The sequence below is a fragment of the Podarcis erhardii genome, assembly GCF_964252035.2.
Source record: "Podarcis erhardii genome assembly, chromosome: 11".
In the NCBI taxonomy this organism is placed as follows: Eukaryota; Metazoa; Chordata; class Lepidosauria; order Squamata; family Lacertidae; genus Podarcis; species Podarcis erhardii.
Window position 1 is genome coordinate 47,594,767 of NC_138501.1, and position 18,574 is coordinate 47,613,340.

At 43.0% G+C, this 18,574-nt stretch overlaps 1 protein-coding gene across 1 annotated transcript; it reads left to right on the plus strand.

The window, feature by feature from the left end:
• Positions 1-12,902: 12,902 nt before the first annotated feature.
• RPL17 (ribosomal protein L17) lies at positions 12,903-18,186 on the plus strand. The gene is made up of 7 exons (XM_081880849.1): positions 12,903-12,988; positions 14,404-14,456; positions 14,546-14,586; positions 15,630-15,764; positions 16,322-16,420; positions 17,024-17,215; positions 18,096-18,186. Exons 2-7 carry the CDS (start codon positions 14,417-14,419, stop codon positions 18,141-18,143), a joined length of 555 nt encoding a protein of 184 aa, XP_081736975.1. The 5' UTR covers positions 12,903-12,988; positions 14,404-14,416; the 3' UTR covers positions 18,144-18,186.
• Positions 18,187-18,574: the final 388 nt, after the last annotated feature.

Sequence of the window (18,574 nt, forward strand, 5' to 3'; positions counted from 1 at the left end):
TAGAATGGTACAGTGGTACCTCAGGTTACATATGCTTCAGGTTACAGCCTCCGCTAACCCAGAAATAGTACTTCGGATTAAGAACTTTGCTTCAGGATGAGAACAGAAATCATGCTCCGATGGCGCGGCAGCAGCAGGAGGCCCCATTAGCTAAAGTGGTGCTTCAAGTTAAGAACAGTTTCAGGTTAAGTACGGACCTCCAGAACGAATTAAGTACTTAACCCGAGGTACCACTGTACTATCGTTTCCTTTGATCTGGACACTATACTTTTGTTGATGCAGTCTAGAATAGCATTAGCCTTTTTTTACCACTGCAAAAAACATTTGTTTGGGCCTAGAGGGTTTTCTAAATCGCGCCTACTACTTTCACAGGAAGCCGTTTGATACAGAGTTCTGACTACTGGTCTGTCTCGCACAGTAGTAGTCTTTGCTCTGGTGGCAGCAGATCTCTAGGGCTTTGGGCAAGGCTCTTTCCAAGCCCTACCTAGAGATGCCATGCAAAGCAGGCGATCTATCGCTGACCCACAACCCTTCTCCCCAGCCCCTATTTTCTTATGCGGCCCATTTTGGATGCAAACTCCTTGGCAATGGTGGGACCCAATGACCAAGGAAAATAAGACACAGCTAGATTAGGGGTTGTGAATCTATGGCCCTCCAGATGTTTCAGAACTACAATTCCCAGCATCCCTCCCCATTGGCTATGCTGGTTGGGGCCAATGAGAGTTGGAGTCCAACATCAGCTAGAGACCCAAATTTGGGAAACACTGGTCTAGATGAGCAACTAAATTGCTCTTGGCCACTGAGGGGCCCTCTGGTCACTGCAAATTACCGTATTTTTCGCTCCATACGACACACTTTTTTCCTTCTAAAAAGTAAAGGGAAATGTGTGTGCATCTTATGGAGCCAATGCATGGTCTCTGGAGCTGAATTGCCCAGGAGCAAAAAGCAGATCGTGCTTTCTTTCTTTTTTTAGAAAGAGGGAAGGGGGTGTTGAAACTAAGCCGCTGAGCAGCTGATTGGCAAGCGATTGGAGGGAGATAAGGGACGCTAGAGATAAAGGAGGCTGCCTGGGACGGAGGAGGTAAAAGCCCATGGATCCTCAGGATTTTTGCATTGAGTCATCCCAAATTCACCATCAGATCACATAAAATGTCCATGGCTACAGCCTGCACCCAAAAAATCACACACCCATTGTTGCGTGGGGCCGCAATGGCCCAAAAATGTGATTATAAAGCACGGATCCACATGGATTCTCAGGGTTTTGCATTGGGCTACCCCAAATTCACCGTCAAATCACATATCATGTCTGTGGCCACAGCATGAACCACAAAAATCATACATCCACTGTTTTGTTCAGAATATTTTTCTTGTTTTCCTCCTCTAAAAACTACGTGCGTCTTATGGAGTGAAAAATGTGGTATGTCTTATAGAGTCCTTTCTATACACAGAATAGAACCTGTGACCTTGGCATTATCAGCACCACGCTCTAACTAGCTGAGCTATCTGCCTGGATCTGCAGCCTGCAATCCTTTAGTTCAGTGTTCCCCAACCTTGGGCCTCCAGCTGTTTTTGGACTACAATTCCCATCATCCTTGACCACTGGTCTTGCTAGTGAGGGATGATGGGAGTTGTAGTCCAAAAACAGCTGGAGGTCCAAGGTTGGGGAACACTGCTTTAGTTAATGCCTCCAATTGCAGCTGGGCATTTTGCAATTGTTTGTGTGCTGGGAGAAGAAACCAGCCTCCCTGCGGTGGCCACAGCCAAATCCTTGGGCGCCAGTTTGCATGTTCTCATCATTTCCGTGCAACTTTGTCAGTCTCATTGGTTTGCCGAGACCAAATCTTTGCATTCCTGGGAAATGTTAATTCTCATTAATGTGGCCGCAAGCCTGAAGGGATGCCTTTGTGTACCTGGCTCCAGGCATCTCCGTAGAACCCTTTGAGTTGGACTCCTTCCAGGGAACAGGAGCTTCTGGTTGCTAAGGTAAACCAGCCTCCGAGAGGATCAGCCCCTTCTGCTATGTTTATAAAGCTGTGCTTCCCAGTAGGCATTGCTCCCATTGGCCAACCTGATAGATAACAGCAAGCGGGAACATTTCCTCACCGAGGGCCAGTCCTCCCATTAGGCAGAGTGAGGCGATGGCCTCAGGTGGCATATGCTGGGAGGCCGTGGTGCCCCTCAGCTCTTCCTCCTGAGCTCCCTGGCCATACCCTTCTGCTGGAGAGGAGAGCTGTGTGCCGTGCACCTTGCCTTCCACCTTTATAACTACCCTGTGACATTTTGTCCTTCGCCTCAGGCAGCAGAATGTGTTGGACTGGCCTTGTCCTCACCATTACCACATTAACTCCCACGTCCTTTTTTTCATGTGTTGGCCAAAAGGTGGGCTGATTTGTTGCTTTCAGCGGCATGCCAGTTGCCTACTGTTTACCTACGGCGAGAAAGCAGCCAGTCTCCTTTCTCAAAAACTGCCAGGTGTGTGTGTGGGCGGGGGGTGCTTACTACTGTATGCTTCCACACGCTGAAAGAGTATTGGAGAAAAGCAGGGAACAGGTAAATTGCAAAGGAGGCATTTGCAGTGCTTGCTACCACATGCAATGCAAGAGAAAAGGATGCGGGGAGCTGAGCGCCTCTCTCCCTTTAGTGGTTGGTGTCAGGAGTTTATGGGCCTAGGACTGGGATCATTGGTTCTGGATGTGACTGCCCCATGTGATGAGACACAGAATGTCGATGTGTGCAGCAAGATCAAACAAGGGAGAAGGGTGTGGCATACATATATCCTGTCACTTTCTTTTCTAGTGGTACATCAATCTTCCTTTACTCCACTGGTGAATGTAAAGGTAGGTCCAGTCGTGACCGACTCTGGGGTTGCGCCGCTGATCTCACTTTATTGGCCAAGGGAGCCGGTGTACAGCTTCCAGGTCATGTGGCCAGCATGACTAAGCTACTTCTGGCAAACCAGAGCAGCGCACGGAAACGCCGTTTACCTTCCCGCCGGAGCGGTACCTATTTATCTACTTGCACTTTGACGTGCTTTCGAACTGATAGGTTGGCAGGAGCAGGGACCGAGCAACGGGAGCTCACCCCATCGCGGTGATTCAAACCGCCAACCATCTGATCGGCAAGCCCTAGGCTCTGTGGTTTAACCCACAGCGCCACCAGTGTCCCCTCACTGGTGAATGTACTTCGTGGTTAAAGGTAAACACATTCATAGCACCAGTTACAGATAGGTAGCCGTGTTGGTCTGCCATGGTCAAAACAAAATAAAAAAATTTTTTTCTTCCAGTAGCACCTTAAAGACCAACTGAGTTAGTTAGTGTGCATGCACACGAAAGCTCATACCTAGAACTAACATTCATAGCAGATGCACATCACTCTAGCAAAATATCCTAAACCACTTGGGAGTGTGTGTAGGAAGGCATGCGAGTGCTGAACATGCATGTGGGTTTAGATGCACACCTTATAACATTTGTTTGCAAGTACAGTAGTACCTCGGGTTACAGATGCTTCAGGTTACAGACGCTTCAGGTTACAGACTCTGCTAACCCAGAAATAGTACCTTGGGTTAAGAACTTTGCTTCAGGATGAGAACAGAAATTGCGCCGTGGCCACAGCAGGAGGCCCCATTAGCTAAAATGGTACCTCAGGTTAAGAACAGTTTCAGGTTAAGAACGGACCTCCAGAACGAATTAAGTTCTTAACCCGAGGTACCACTGTAGCAGAGATCTATGTGATTAATATGCAGCTGATGTATAACGGCTAAGCTGGAAATTCCCTGGTTCAAATCTCACTATAGACATTGAATCCCGTGGCGTTGGACAAGCATACACATGCATAATATGAGAAGCAAAATTAACTTCCCAAGTTCCCTCTCATTACAATACCCTTTTGAGAAGCAACTACCCAAGCGGTTATTATTATGCACAGTCGTTTTATAGAAATTAGAACAGCTTTCACCAACTCCGTGCCCAAAAAATGTTCTAGTCTTCTGCTTCCATCAGGGTGCTGGCTGGCTGGTTTTAAAAGAGGTCTATTTAGGGCTGATGGAAGTTGTCCACAATAGTTGGATGTCACCAGGCTGAGGAAGACTGGTCTAAATGGTATCACCCTAGAAATTGCTTCCATTGTTGGGTAAATGTTATTTTGTCACCAAGTAGGCCCCGAATCCAAATTGCTGGCCAACTGTGATCCTTACCTTAGGGAGAGTGGTTTTTGTAAATGCTCAGACGCTTGTAGACTATTGTTATTTTCAGGTGGGATTCATTCACCTACCAGCAAGTTCAGGTTGTGCAGTTATAGTTGATTGGGAGGTCTGGTCCAGCACACCTGCTTCCCCAAAAGATCAAACATTTTTGCCAAGAGGAAAGTGAAATGGAAAATCTATTGGGAAGCATGGGGTCATATTTGCTTTGACGCAACACCATTGAATATCTCCACAAACATGGAGGCCAAATGGCCGAAATATTGGGAAATTTTGGAACAAGATGGAGACAGGGTAAAATTGCAGAGTTTTGAAAAATAAAAAAAACAAAGTGCGAAATTGGCTTCATTATTACCAAATAATGGAGGCATATAATTTGGATAAAAAAGTTGGCTTCCAGGTGGAAAAATCAAAATTGGAAACAGAATTGTTAGATCCCAAAATTAAGAATTTGTCAAGAATGTATAATTTGCTGTTGAAATGGAACACTCAGGATGAAACGGTGAAATCTGCTATGATTAAATGGGCACAAGATGTTGGACATAACATAATGATGGCTGACTGGGAACAGTTATGGACCACAGGTATGAAATTTACGGCATGTAATGCCCTAAGAGAGAATTTAATGAAAATGATTTACAGGTGGTACATGACACCAGTCAAGCTTGCAAAAATTTACCATTTGCCCGAAAATAAATGTTGGAAATGTAATGAGACTGAAGGTACATTCTTTCACCTTTGGTGGACATGCCCAAGGATTAAGACATTCTGGGAGATGATTTATAATGAAATGAAAAAGGTATTTAAATATACCTTTCTGAAGAAACCAGAGGCCTTTCTCCTGGGCATGGTCGGCCAATTGGTGCCAAAGAAGGACAGAACTTTCTTTATGTATGCAACAACAGCAGCAAGAATACTCATCGCAAAGTATTGGAAGACACAAGATTTCCCCACCCGGGAAGAATGGCAGATGAAGTTGATGGACTATATGGAATTGGCGGAAATGACTGGCAGAATCCGAGACCAGGGAGAAGAGTCGGTGGAAGAAGATTGGAAAAAATTTAAAGATTATTTACAGAAATATTGTAAAATTAATGAGCTTTAGAAAAATGGTGGAATGAAGTTATATGGCTTTGGCAGAAATGTTATAAGGAACTAGGTACAGATAGATTGTTAATGTATTAAAAGGGAAAAAAAACAAGGTTAGAATATGTTAAGATTAATTACAGGACAGAAAACAGAGGAAGATGGAAAGGAATTGCTGAAACAGTTAATTGAAGTGGAATACAAAAAGGGAGGCGTGAGGAAGTCAATGAAACAAGTGAATGAAAGATAAGCTTGAAAATATTGGAAGTGTTTTTAATTGTTCTTGTTTTGTTTTGTTAATTCAATGTTTTATGTAGTGTTTTTGTTTTTGTTTTTGTATCGTATTATATTGATTTGTTTAATTCTTTTTCTTTCTTTTTGTAATCTTTAAACTCTTAATAAATATTTTTTTTTTTTTAAAAAAAAAGAATATCTCCACAAACAAATCAGAATGAATTCTTGTTAAGTAGCCAATGCTGTCTAATTCCCTGCAAACAAATCAGGACTAATACTCAATAACCAGGTTGCCTAGAAACAGCCCCTGCAGGAGTGCCAACTTGAATAAAATATTGTGGGGGCCCAGGTAAGCCCTGCCTCACAATACCACATGGCACCGTGTGCATGCACCATTTGAATGGGAATGCCCATAAACTTTTGGGGGACCCAGCCCCCTCAGATATTTTATTGTGGAGGCCAAAGCCCCTACAGCCCCTAGGAGTTGGCTACTATGACCCCCTGTGTCATTCGTCTCTCTCTTGCTTACTCACAACATTTTGAATTCCTTCCAATTTTAAAGTGCCGCATGAGAAAGGAACCCTCTCCTGCCCTGATTCCACCCTCTTACATTCCTGATGGTCTGTCCATCTGGGTCAGTCCAACACATAGCTGTCAACTTACAGATTTGAAAATAAGGGACCAGCAGCCTCGAAAATAAGGGATCAGCAGCCAAAATAAGGGATTTTAGTCAACCAGCAGCCAAACGAAGCCTCAAGCGGTGGTTCCCACAGCGCAGCAACCCGGCAAAGTGGATGCAGCAAGGAAAACCACTGTCACCTCTCCGCTGGGAAGCGCTGAGCAAAGGCGAGTCCCCAGGCAACGCGGCTGATTTGATCGGCACAAAGCATGCAAGCTCCACCTCCCAGTCGTTCTTAGACTCCTTATTGGGTGAGCAATGCAGCCAAGCAACACAGTTGGAGCCTCCCTCCTCCCTGGCTGGCAGGGAGGGAGGGAAGGAGGGAGGGAGGGGAGCTGCTTCCTTTGAAACCTGGGAAATTTAAGGAACATCATCAATCCGGGACAGCAGCGGGAAACGGCGCTGGGATAAGGGAGTTTCCCGCCAAATAAGGGACGGTTGACAGCTATGTCCAACATCCCTAATATTAAATAACCACCAATGGGCAAATCTTCACACATCCACCTTTCTAGAAGGCTGCAATTTTGTGTACCCACTTTCCAGGGAGTCAGCCTCAATGGAATTTGCTTCTTACAAGATTGCACTGTATAAAAACATTTGTTCAGTTGGCCATCACAAAATATCACATGCATATATCGTTGAAACAATGGCTTGAACAGAAACATCCATTAAACCCCCTTGCACTCAAGAAACCAAGCCTGAAATGTGGAAATAAATGCTGGGTTGCTGAACTGAGCATTCACTGTTCAAGGTGCATTGGTGCAAAGCCCTGTACAGCTTGGGACCAGGATACCTAATAAATTGCCTCATCCCCTACCTACTGTTTGTTGTGGTTTTATAGTATGTATTTGTTCATATGAATATTTGCATTTTTAATGTGTTGTAAGTCACTTGGAGACCTTTGGGGGGAAAGCAGCTAGCAAGCCTAGATGATGATGGAAATACCGTATTTTTCGCCCTATAGGACGCACTTTTCCCCCTCCAAAAATGAAGGGGAAATGTGTGTGCGTCCTATGGGGCGAATGCAGGCTTTCGCTGAAGCCTGGAGAGCAAGAGGGGTCGGTGAGTACCGACCCCTCTCGCTCTTCAGGCTTCAGGAAGCTATCTGCAAGCCTTGCAAGCCCGGCGGGAGGTCCCGCAGGCTCGCAAGGCTTGCGGGCAGCAGGCTGCAGCCCAAAAGTTCAGGGGACAGCGGGGAGGCGGAGCGCCACCACCCCGCTATTCCCCGACCTGATCTGGGGGCTGGCGGGGGGGAGAAGCACGCTTGCTTCTCCCTCCCCCCCCGCCAGCCCCACAAGCTCGGGGGATAGCGGGGAGGCGGAGCGCAGCCACCCCGCTATTCCCCGACCTGATCTGGGGGCTGGCGGGGGGGAGAAGCAAGCTTGCTTCTCCTCCCCCCCCCCCGGCCAGCCCCACAAGCTTGGGGGACAGCGGGGCAAGCCGCTGCCCCACGGAGGCTAGAGAGGCTGTCCCTTAATACAGAAGAGGGAGACGGAGCACTCCGTCTCCCTCTTCTAGCTTGGGGATGGCTGTGCAAACCTGGGGGGGGGAATAAAATTTTTTTCCTTGATTTCCCCCCCAAAAAACTAGGTGCGTCCTATGGGCTGGTGCGTCCTATAGGGCGAAAAATACGGTAATAATAATAATAATAATAATAATAATAATAATAATAATGACATTTGGTCCCATATTGCACCTACTGAAGCATTTTGCAGGATCATATTCCTGCAAATTAGCCAAGCGAGGAATATTTCTGGTGTTATTCTAAGCCCTGGAATCTAGGGCGTGTGCAAGTGGGTGGGAACCAGACAATCACGAGGATAAGATCTCTAGACAAAGTTTGTTGGAATATCGGTCTTTAGGGAAGCTGCTGAGCTCATACTTTGCTTTTGCTACGCATTTCCCTACTGCTTATGCAACCACAAAGGGCTACACTGAGGCTAGCCTTGTGTGAAGTAGAAAACATTATACTGTACCGTGCTTCAAGTTTAAAAGGCATGTTCAGTGGGTTTCTAGGAAACGGGAATTTTAAGGATCGAAAGCTCCCAATGTTTTTATTGGCAGAAACCTTAAAGCTGACTTGCTCAAAAGCGTTTGGAGGGTGTGCCTGCACGAGTATTTGCTCAAGGTTTCCAGCTTCTCCACCTTTGCTGTAAAGACCATGCTGCTATCCATGAACTTTGGACAAAGTTTTTCTGAGACTTGAAAATGTGAAAGCTGCTGTTGCAGATTTATTTTACTTATGGAACTATTTGTATACTGCCCTCTTGCGAACATCAGGCTGGTGTACAGCAGCAACAGCAACAGCAACAAAAAATCTTTAAAAGCAATGTTGTTGTTGTTGTTTAGTTGTTTAGTCGTTTAGTCGTGTCCAACTCTTCGTGACCCCGTGGACCACTGCACCCCAGACACTCCTGTCTTCCACTGCCTCCCGCAGTTTGGTCAAACTCATGCTGGCAGCTTCGAGAACACTGTCCAACCATCTCGTCCTCTGTCGTCCCCTTCTCCTTGTGCCCTCCATCTTTCCCAACATCAGCGTCTTTTTACAGAACAATAATTAAAATGACTGGCTACTAACAAATTTTTGAACAACTACATAGACCTGTTGCCATTAATAATAATAAAAAGAAGTCTTTAGGAGATGCCTGGAAGTCAAAAGTGGGTATGGTCTGTATCCAACATTAGTCATTATCATAGTAGACCTATTGAAATTAATGAAAATTATTTCCATGCTGGCTATGGAGCATAGGCTGCTGTTAGGAGCTGCTTGACAATGGTGAACTCTCCTTCCTTGGAGTTTTTAAAGCAGAGGTTGGATGGCCATCAGTCATGGACGCTTTAGCTGAGATTCCTGCATTGCAGGGGGTTGGACTAGATGACCCTTAGGGTCCCTTCCAACTCTACGGTTCTACGATTCTATTAAGAAAAACATACACACTCTGTTCGTATTTAGTGATTGATAATTAACTTGCATTAGCTAACACATAGGTGTATTGCCAAACATTATTTTTGCAGGACCTCAAGGCTATGTTGTTCAGAAATGCCTTTGCGTCAATTGACCCCCTACTGAAGTCAGCGAAGTTCAATTTCACTAGCAGAATAATTGCAGTCTCTCTCCAGGGATTGAGATACTTGACAAGTGGGGGTCAAAAGGAAGTACATGGAATGGCCGGATGAGTATTATTATTATTACAGGAAGAATAATAACAAAATGATGGAAATTCACTTGTTAAGGTTGTAATCCTGAACCTAAAGACTTAACTATATTTTACTATGCATAAGCGATGGGAAGACTGAGTTCATAATGAGAAAACTGTGTGAGTTTCTTAAGCTGAAATCAAATAACCTATTAATCCAAGTTCATGAACTCTGGAGCTCATTGCCTGGGAGAAACAGCTATCCCCTCCACAAAGTCTCCTGATATAGTAAAAGGGCAGTTAAGAAGCTGGGCACGCTCTCATATGCTCTGGTAAGAGTTGAAGAAAGGACGGAAAATAGCAAATTTTATAACGCAAAAACATTTTGTTAGGTTTTTGTTAGTATGTAATCACACCTGAAAAACCAAAAGGGAAAAGTGCATACAGCTTTCAAAATAGTTCAAATACAAACAACAACCACCGCGTGAGATCTTGCCTGTCTGTCACGGACACAAAATCTTCCAAACTGCTGAAAATTAACTTTAGAAGCATGTGAAATAAAGCTCCACCAGGGGGTGTACAAGGTCCGATCTGTTCTAAATTGTATAATTTTAGGGCTTCAGGGCTGGGAGAAACAGGGCTGCATAGATTCCACAAGGATCCTGAGAGTTCCCGCTTTTGTATGTCTATTTGTTGGCTTAAAAAGAGTAGCAGGGAGAGAAGAAAGCCCTCAATGTCAACGAATCATCCTGTGTCTGTGGGGAGTCTGCTACAGCATTCCAAAATTTCTTATGATCTTTCGTTAGGATGGCTGAAAGTAGCGTATGGCAGCATGCCTGATTATATTTTGACTGGCTGAGCTGGATAGTTTCCCTGAGTTGTCGGGATCTGGAGAAGTAAATGTCAGGCAATTGAGAGCTGCCCATCTCGCTGAACTCTCTATAGATTCTCCTAATCTCGGTTTTAATTGCTATGGTTTCTTTGTCAGTCCAAGCGCCAATCCCTCTCATTTTAGGTGGCCTAAATGGGTGCAAATGGGACACTTCTGTTATTAAAATATCAATAAATTCCTCAAACCGAGTGGCTCCAACAGCAGGGGAAAGTTCACCTTTCTCTACCGAGAACAAATGGATCACACGATCAGAACTCACTAAGCTTTGGAAAAGAGATAGTGTATGCTCGTTAACTCGATTCCTGTGGGGAATTAATTGACTGTTCTGTCTTCCTCGATGGAAAGACAAATTTGCAATGCAGAGGGATATGGTCACTGAGCATAGGATCACCGATGTAAAACTCAGCCACTTAGGGCATCATTTTAGAGGGTATCAGAATATAATCCACCACACTATTTCCCTGCGGGGAGATAAAAGTGAAATTCCCAGAGCCTTCCCAATCAGTTAGCCCACTGAGCCATGTCAGGGCCCTAGTAGTGGTCAGCTTAGTGAGTCGCAGACCAGCCAGATTAATTACTGGATTCCGGGAACTATGTTCCCAAAAACAGAAGTCTGGGAGAACGGGCTGTGTATAATGCAAGCTTTTGGTTTCATCAAATGAAGCTCTATGGATTCTGACCATCTTAGGCTGTTAGCTATTTCTGCTAGAAATAAGCAAAAAATCACAGGTTGATCAACTGCAAGGATTCGGAGGAGAATCATTAAATTTATTTTCACTTTGCCTTCTTCAGTATGGAAAAGAAAGAGTGATGTGGAAGAGATACATAATTTCTGTTTCTGCATCTAAATTATGCAGATTTTCTTCAAGCTGTCAAGACAATAGTAAACAGCTCCACCTGGTGGCTTGGCTTTGCCTGATTTTTTTTTTTTAACTTGCGCTGCATTGCTTAATTGTTTCTTATCTAGAAAACTATTGTTATGTGCACCCCAATCTCTGAATGGTGAGAGATTTCAGGGGTACCAGTGCATGCCTTGGATATAAAGGTCACTGGAGACTGTGGTGTCTTTGTGATATTTGGTTTTATTTACACACAGATGTAAACTGAGTTTAAGATGGAAGGGCTCACAGCATTATCCCTCCCTCAGATGCTGGTTACCTGTTAGGTCTGTGGATGTGTAGGCAGGTGGATATTGTCTGATGCCATAGCACTGAATTCTCACAAAGAGCGTAATCATGTGTTTCTGTATTTTCTATTTCCAATTACCAACCCAACCATCCTTTGTTGCACACACACAAACACACACCTTGATGCCCTCACGTCCATGCAAGGCCTTCCTCACTCAGTCTCCAGCTTTTTGCTTTTTATGGAACACTTTGGCCCAGGCAATCTCCTAAACACGGAAATCTGGGTCCAGGGATTAGGAGTCTGGCATTCGGTTTAACTTCCCAAGCCTTGATTAAATTCTAACAGCCGTGGGACCTTGGAATTTAGGGGAGTCTGACACCCACAATCTCATAACAGTATTATTATTATTATTATTATTATTATTATTATTATTATTATTATTTTCTATCCTGCCCTTTCTGCCAAAAGAGCCCAGGGTGACAAGCACATCCACAATAAAACATTTTTAAAAGCACTCAGTTTAGGATTGCCATGACAACGTCTTTCAGCCATCAAATGCCTAGATAGACAGGATTTCTTTACGTTAACTATCCCGAAATTTAATGAAGGAAGATACACCTCAGCAAGCTAGGCATTCCACAAATGGGGAACTGCCAGTGTAAAAATTGTTTATTTCCTCTCTCTGCCCATTAGTATACAAAGGGTATCACTCTCGAAAAGGCAGTACAGAAAGTTGTGCGGCCCTCCAGGAATGGTAAAGTGAACTGGGTGGCTCAAAAGGCAGAGCCTTTTCTGTGGTGGTGCCCTATGGAATTCCCTCCCCAGGCACTTTCCTTTGCTAATGCCAATGTTGCCAGAAGCATATTCTATTCCAAGAAGAGAAAGGTGTTAAAATTGGAAATCAGATATGAAGAGACAATTAAAAACTGAGACTATTTGGAAACAGTTACAGATAGGTAGCCGTGTTGGTCTGCCATAGTCAAAACAAAATAAAAAAATAAAAAAAAATCCTTCCAGTAGCACCTTAAAGACCAACTAAGTTAGTTCTTGGTATGAGCTTTCGTGTGCATGCACACTTATCGTATCTGAAGAAGTGTGCATGCACACGAAAGCTCATACCAAGAACTAACTTAGTTGGTCTTTAAGGTGCTACTGGAAGGAATTTTTTTATTTTTTTATTTTATTTGGAAACAGACCTCAATGATCTGATAGGACTAAAATAGCAGCACCATGGCATTTATGCTAATATTGCTCAGCATAAGTGATTTGAAAAAAAGCTTTTCCTTGCATATAGACGCATATCATTGATGTTTGGTTATTTTAACTGAATGTTAAAAACTGTTGTGATTATATTTTGATTTGTATGCACCTTTGAGTTGGATTTTTTCGCAGAATATAAATGTCAAAAGATTTATATTTCTCTCTCTCTCTCTCTCCGTTTTATCTGTTCTATACAACTTTATGAACGGTGCCTGGGCGCCTTCTTCGTTTCACGCCCGCCTTTGCAATTCCTTCCCGCTCCCTTACTGGCGAACTCGCGTTTGCGGCGTCTTCTCGCGAGACCCGGAAGCGGTACGAAGGCTTCCCAGAATCCTTCGCCCTTCCTTTTCCCCGGCGGTAGCTGTGGCTGTAAGGTGAGTCTGATGGCGGCTGCTTTGGGCCTTGGCTGGTATCCGCCGCCGCGGGCCTCCATCCCGGCCCGGGTCCCCAGAAGCCCTCCTTAGATGGAGAAGGGAGGCGAATAGCTGTTCGCCCGCCACGGTATTTCCGTTCTTTGGGGCGGGGAAGGTTGAAATTCGGGCTCCCGGAGAAGTCCGGGTAGGAGCGGTAGGGGGGAAAATGGCCTCTGCAAGCGGCTTGGGGATTCTGAAAACCCCGGATGTGGAAGCCCTGCCTTTGGAAATGCAAGTGGGTCGTGGGAGAAACAGATGGGGAGGGAATCAGTTATATAGGTTTTCTGCAAATAGGCCTCGTACATTTGGCTCATCCTTGGGTGGGTTAAGTGGGAAGGCAAGATAAACTCAGGGGTTTAAAAATGAGAATTTCATAAGTTGTGTGCCTTTGTTTCTCAATTTGATACTTTTACATGGTCTTGTATGCACTGCGGCTTTTGGTGCATTGTGACTTGTTATTTTTTATTGATTATAGCTTAGTGCTTATTGTAATTGCTATGGGTGATTTTCTGCTGTATTATTTGCTGGTGCTCAATTTCATTGTGTACTGTTGTTTTCCAATGGGTTATTGAATACGACTTTATATGATGCAAGTTCTTTAACGTTATGTTCTTTTTATTGTATTGGATCGGATTGTTATAAGGTGTGTGGATTCTGCTGTAGACTTTGCTGTTTCTTCAGCTTGTAAACTGCCTTGAGTATAGTAATGTAGAAAGGCAATATACAAATTAAAAGTGAAATGAAAGTTGGGATTCTCTTCTTTGCCAGCTTCCCCCCACCCGTGGGTTTGGCAGGGAGGCCGCATGGTTGCTTCAAATATGGATGTGCATGTTTTTGAAGGGGTGGTACTGTGGGCTTCTGAAATGCAGCAGGGCCTTTTGCAGTAGAGTCCAGGAACACCATATTTATGTGTAATTTATCACTGCTTTTGGTGGTGGAGGAAGGCAGGGGAGCGATATTATTTGTGCTACCAGGATTGCAAGCCATCAAGTGTTGTGCTTTATAGTAGGGTTGTTCGTTTGTTATGTATGTACAGTACTTGAAAATGGGCACAATCACCCTTACAGGGCAATAGTATCTCCTTACCTTCTAATAGCACATTATCTTATTTTAATTACACTATAGGGTGGCAAATAGCGGGGGGGGGGGAATGAACCTTGAATGTGTATGTATTGCAGAAAGGTGGTTAAGTGGTACATAGTTCAAAATTGTTGTCAAAATTGAAGCTGCACTGATGACTATCTTAGGACACCTTTGGATTAAATAATGAAAATACTAACATCTCTCTGAGCAGCTTTTTTCTAACCAGCAATTTGGAGAGTGTGTGTAATTTACGGCTACAATGCTGAAAGATATATTTATTTCCCCCCCTCTAGGTAAGCTCTGAAGATGGTCCGCTACTCACTTGATCCGGAGAACCCCACAAAATGTAAGTATTTTTCCTATGGTACGTGTCTCATACTTTAGTGATTACCAAAACTTTCAGAATTACCATGTTTTTATCCCTTCTCCCCACAGCATGCAAGTCAAGAGGGTCCAACCTTCGTGTTCACTTTAAGGTATGTGAAATCTTACTTTGATTCCCCCCCCCCCAAAAAAAGAAAAAAGCAGTGGATGTGGGGTGGACCACACTGTAATTTGATGGAAGCAAAATTCATAGATTATGGTGCTTAATCACAAGATCGTCACATCAGATTTTCTAAACATCACCTGGTCAAATACACTTTATTGTAAAGCCTGTTGTGCTGCACAAAACAAGTTGTCATTCTCTATCTAACATCGCTCGTTCAAGAACTGGTGGTAATGGGGACTGTCCTGGCTACTGTGTTGCCTAGGTACTCGCAAGCCACTCTTCCTGGTTCCAAACTGGTGAGGAACAGGGGAATAATAGGTGCAGGGTCCTAGTGAGTAGAATTTTGGGGTTGCCTGCCAAGGCTAGTCAAATCTCTCTGTCTCTCTGATTTTTAACTGAGTTTTAAACAGAACAGTAAAGCGCTAATAAATCCTGAAACAACAACAAGGTAGCACAAGATTATATAATATGTATCAGAAGAATGAAGAGATTACACTTGGTATAGACTCTGTCTTGCATTTCCTTGGTCAGTAGGTGGAAGGCAGTTCACTTTTGTCAGCTTTCTGTAATGTCAAATCTTGCAAAAAGGAGAGCATGATGTTACATTAGAATTTTTTTCTGGAGTTCTGTAACACACACCCAGCAAATGAATTTTCCCTGATATATAATGTCATAAATAATATCCAGATAGCTCTTTTAAATAAATCTTGTCTTGATCAGATGGCCTGTTAAGAACATCTGAACAATTAGTACGAAATTCAAAGGGGATTGATGTTTGTTTCAGGGGTGGTGAAATTAATGTAACTGCAGTGATGACCAACTTAGGACACCTTTGGATTCATAATGAAAACAACTAAGTGGCTCTGAGCAGTTACTTCCATAGTTAAGCTAGAATTACTATACAAGTGCAGACTTTTATTATACAAACAGTGGCTTGGGACTATGTCTTAAGTAAATGGCACCATAGTTATAGTCTACATACATAATGGAAAAATAGCCAATAATGCAATTGTCATTTCATCCCTTTAGAACACACGTGAGACTGCCCAGGCTATCAAGGGTATGCACATCCGAAAAGCTACCAAGTACTTGAAGGATGTGACCCTAAAGAAGCAGTGTGTTCCCTTCCGTCGTTACAATGGTGGCGTTGGCAGATGTGCCCAGGTATGGATGGATTTGGAGAAAACTGTTAGCAATTTGAGGAAAACTTTTTGAAAGGCAGTAATTTCATTCAGTAGCATTTGAGGATATCTGTTGTACAAAGAGTATCTTGAACATGAAGGCTGGTGAATATTGATGAACATGCGTGGGGAAGTTCATGTGTTAAAAAACTGAAGCCACAATGAGCTGCGAAGAAATCTGTCAATGACCAGAAAGCGTGTTCTGTACTGCAGATCAATTTCGCAGTAACTGGATTGCTAACAGTCACTATGCAAGTCCTTGGGGGGGGGGCAGAAACTGGAAAATTCTAGGAAAATGGTTGTGATACATTACTTGGTGTTCATTGAATCCTTATTTTTCAGTTTGCTATGAGGAATTACATACGAGTTGTTGGATAGAATCACGTTCTCTTATGCTTGCCTGTGGTTGCTGTGATGACTTTCTTAGGACACCTTTGGATTAACCGTGAAAAGAACGTTTGATTCTGAGCAGCCTTCAAAACAAATCATGTTTAGCATTTTTCTTCAAAAGTATACTCATACTGAACTCTCATCTTGCAGGCCAAACAGTGGGGCTGGACACAGGGGCGTTGGCCAAAAAAGAGTGCCGAGTTCCTCCTGCACATGCTTAAAAATGCTGAGAGCAATGCTGAGCTCAAGGTAAAATTTCATGCAGCTTGTCATGCTGGGTTAAGTTTCAGTTCTACAGTGGTGCCTCGCAAGACGAAAATAATTTGTTCCGCGAGTCTCTTTGTCTAGCAGTTTTTTCGTCTTGTGAAGCACAGCCATTAGCGGATTAGCGCTATTAGTGGCTTAGCGGCTTAGAAAAAAAGGGAGAAACTCGCAAGACGTTCTCGTCTTGCGAAGCAAGCCCATAGAGAAATTCGTCTTGCGGGGCACCACTGTAGTAGTGATCCAAATTTTGAAAAGCAAAGACAAACCTTTGGTTCACTGGGGTTGGTATTGAGGATATGAAGTAGTATTCGGTAAGAGACTAGGGCTATACAGAAGGATTGCTGAAGGTGCAAGATTGGGTTCTTGGGTACAGTTTAATGTTGAATAGACTTTGGTGGCAGTGATGACTATCTTAGGACACCTTTGGAATAACCATGAAACAAACACAAGATTCTGAGCCACTGTAACTACTGGGGTTTCTAGTTGACTTTTCAGATGTGGTTTAGGAAAGTTGGTGATTCACTTTGAACTAGGTAAAACCTATTTTGTTCCGGGGTTGTAATGAGAACTTTTTATTCCTCCCCCCAGGGTCTGGATGTAGACTCTCTGGTAATTGAGCACATTCAGGTTAACAAAGCTCCCAAAATGCGCAGGCGAACCTACAGGGCTCATGGTCGCATTAACCCCTACATGAGTTCTCCTTGCCACATTGAGATGATCCTCACAGAGAAGGAGCAAATTGTCCCTAAGCCAGAAGAGGAAGTTGCTCAAAAGAAGAAGGTATGAAACTTTTTAAATAAATAAATGTTTACTCAACTGTACAGATAACCAAAATGACACCAAAATAACTAGAATTTGATTTTAATTTTGGCAAGGTAATTTAAAGAGGGGAAACTTTAAAGAAGTGATCAGGGCTGTCCTATACATGTTAACTCAGATGTGTTCAGATATATAATTTGTGTTTTAGAGTTGCACTCCAATGGTAATTAGGTCAGTTATTTCAAAGATGTACTATTTTCTGCAGGTATTTACAAAAGAAAATTCTTGTAGTCAGCAAAACTATGTGAAAGTCTGTACAGTTGCTAATATTGTAAATGGCTAATATTGTAAACTGCTATGGAGGATTTAACACAGAAACAAAAAACAGCATATAAGTCTCTTAAATTTAGCTTCTATGTTTAACTTATTGTCTACCTGTCTTTGGGGCTTGAACATAATTATGAAGTCTGTAATAGAGATAGAATGATAGAAGTGACTTCAATTTTAATGGTCAAGTCAGAGGTAGCCAATGTTGATGTCTTCTAATTTTTTTGGACTCCCAGCTCCTATCAGCCCCAGCCAATATGGAGAATTGTCTGATGATGGGAGTTGTAGTCCAAAACATCTGGAAGACACAGTGTTTGCTATTGGCTATCTCTGGCATAAGTAGTTAACCCAAACACTGAGTTTTGCCAGTGGAAATAATAGTCTGTTATTTGCTTTCTGATAATTTTTCCTGGAGCTGTGCTTGGTAATAGATAAATAGATTGCAGTACTTCTTACAATAATCTCTGGAGTTATGGAAAATATACTGTGTGGTAAATTACTTTTTCTAATTGGTTTCAGCATTCAGTGAATATTTTTGGTCAAGTGATACTGATTTCTTTTGTTTTCTCCCCAGATCTCTCAAAAGAAACTGAAGAAGCAGAAACTGATGGCTCGGGAATAAACATCTATTCAGTTCACAAATAAAAAACAAAATTTTAAGTTAACCGCACATGCTTTTTTATTCATTGTTTTTATTTGCAAATTTAACAAGCAGAAATATTATTTTCTTTATTATATTTTAATAATGATTAGGATTATGATAAAAGCCCCACCACCACCTCACATTAAGGATACCAATACATCCATCTAAAGTTAAGCAGGTAGGTTAATGTAAGCCCTCCAGATGTCCAAATAGTTATATTTTGCTTGAAAAATACTATTCTGAGCGGAGTGATTATTATCAATGGCTTCTCTGTCACATAATATATGTTATTTCTCCCATTTGTTCATTAAACCTGGGTTGAAAGTCAAGCATGGATGCTTGCTGTTTAGAAACTGAATCAATACTACCAAAAGTGTTCATTTGTGGCTATGATGATGGGCAAAGAACCA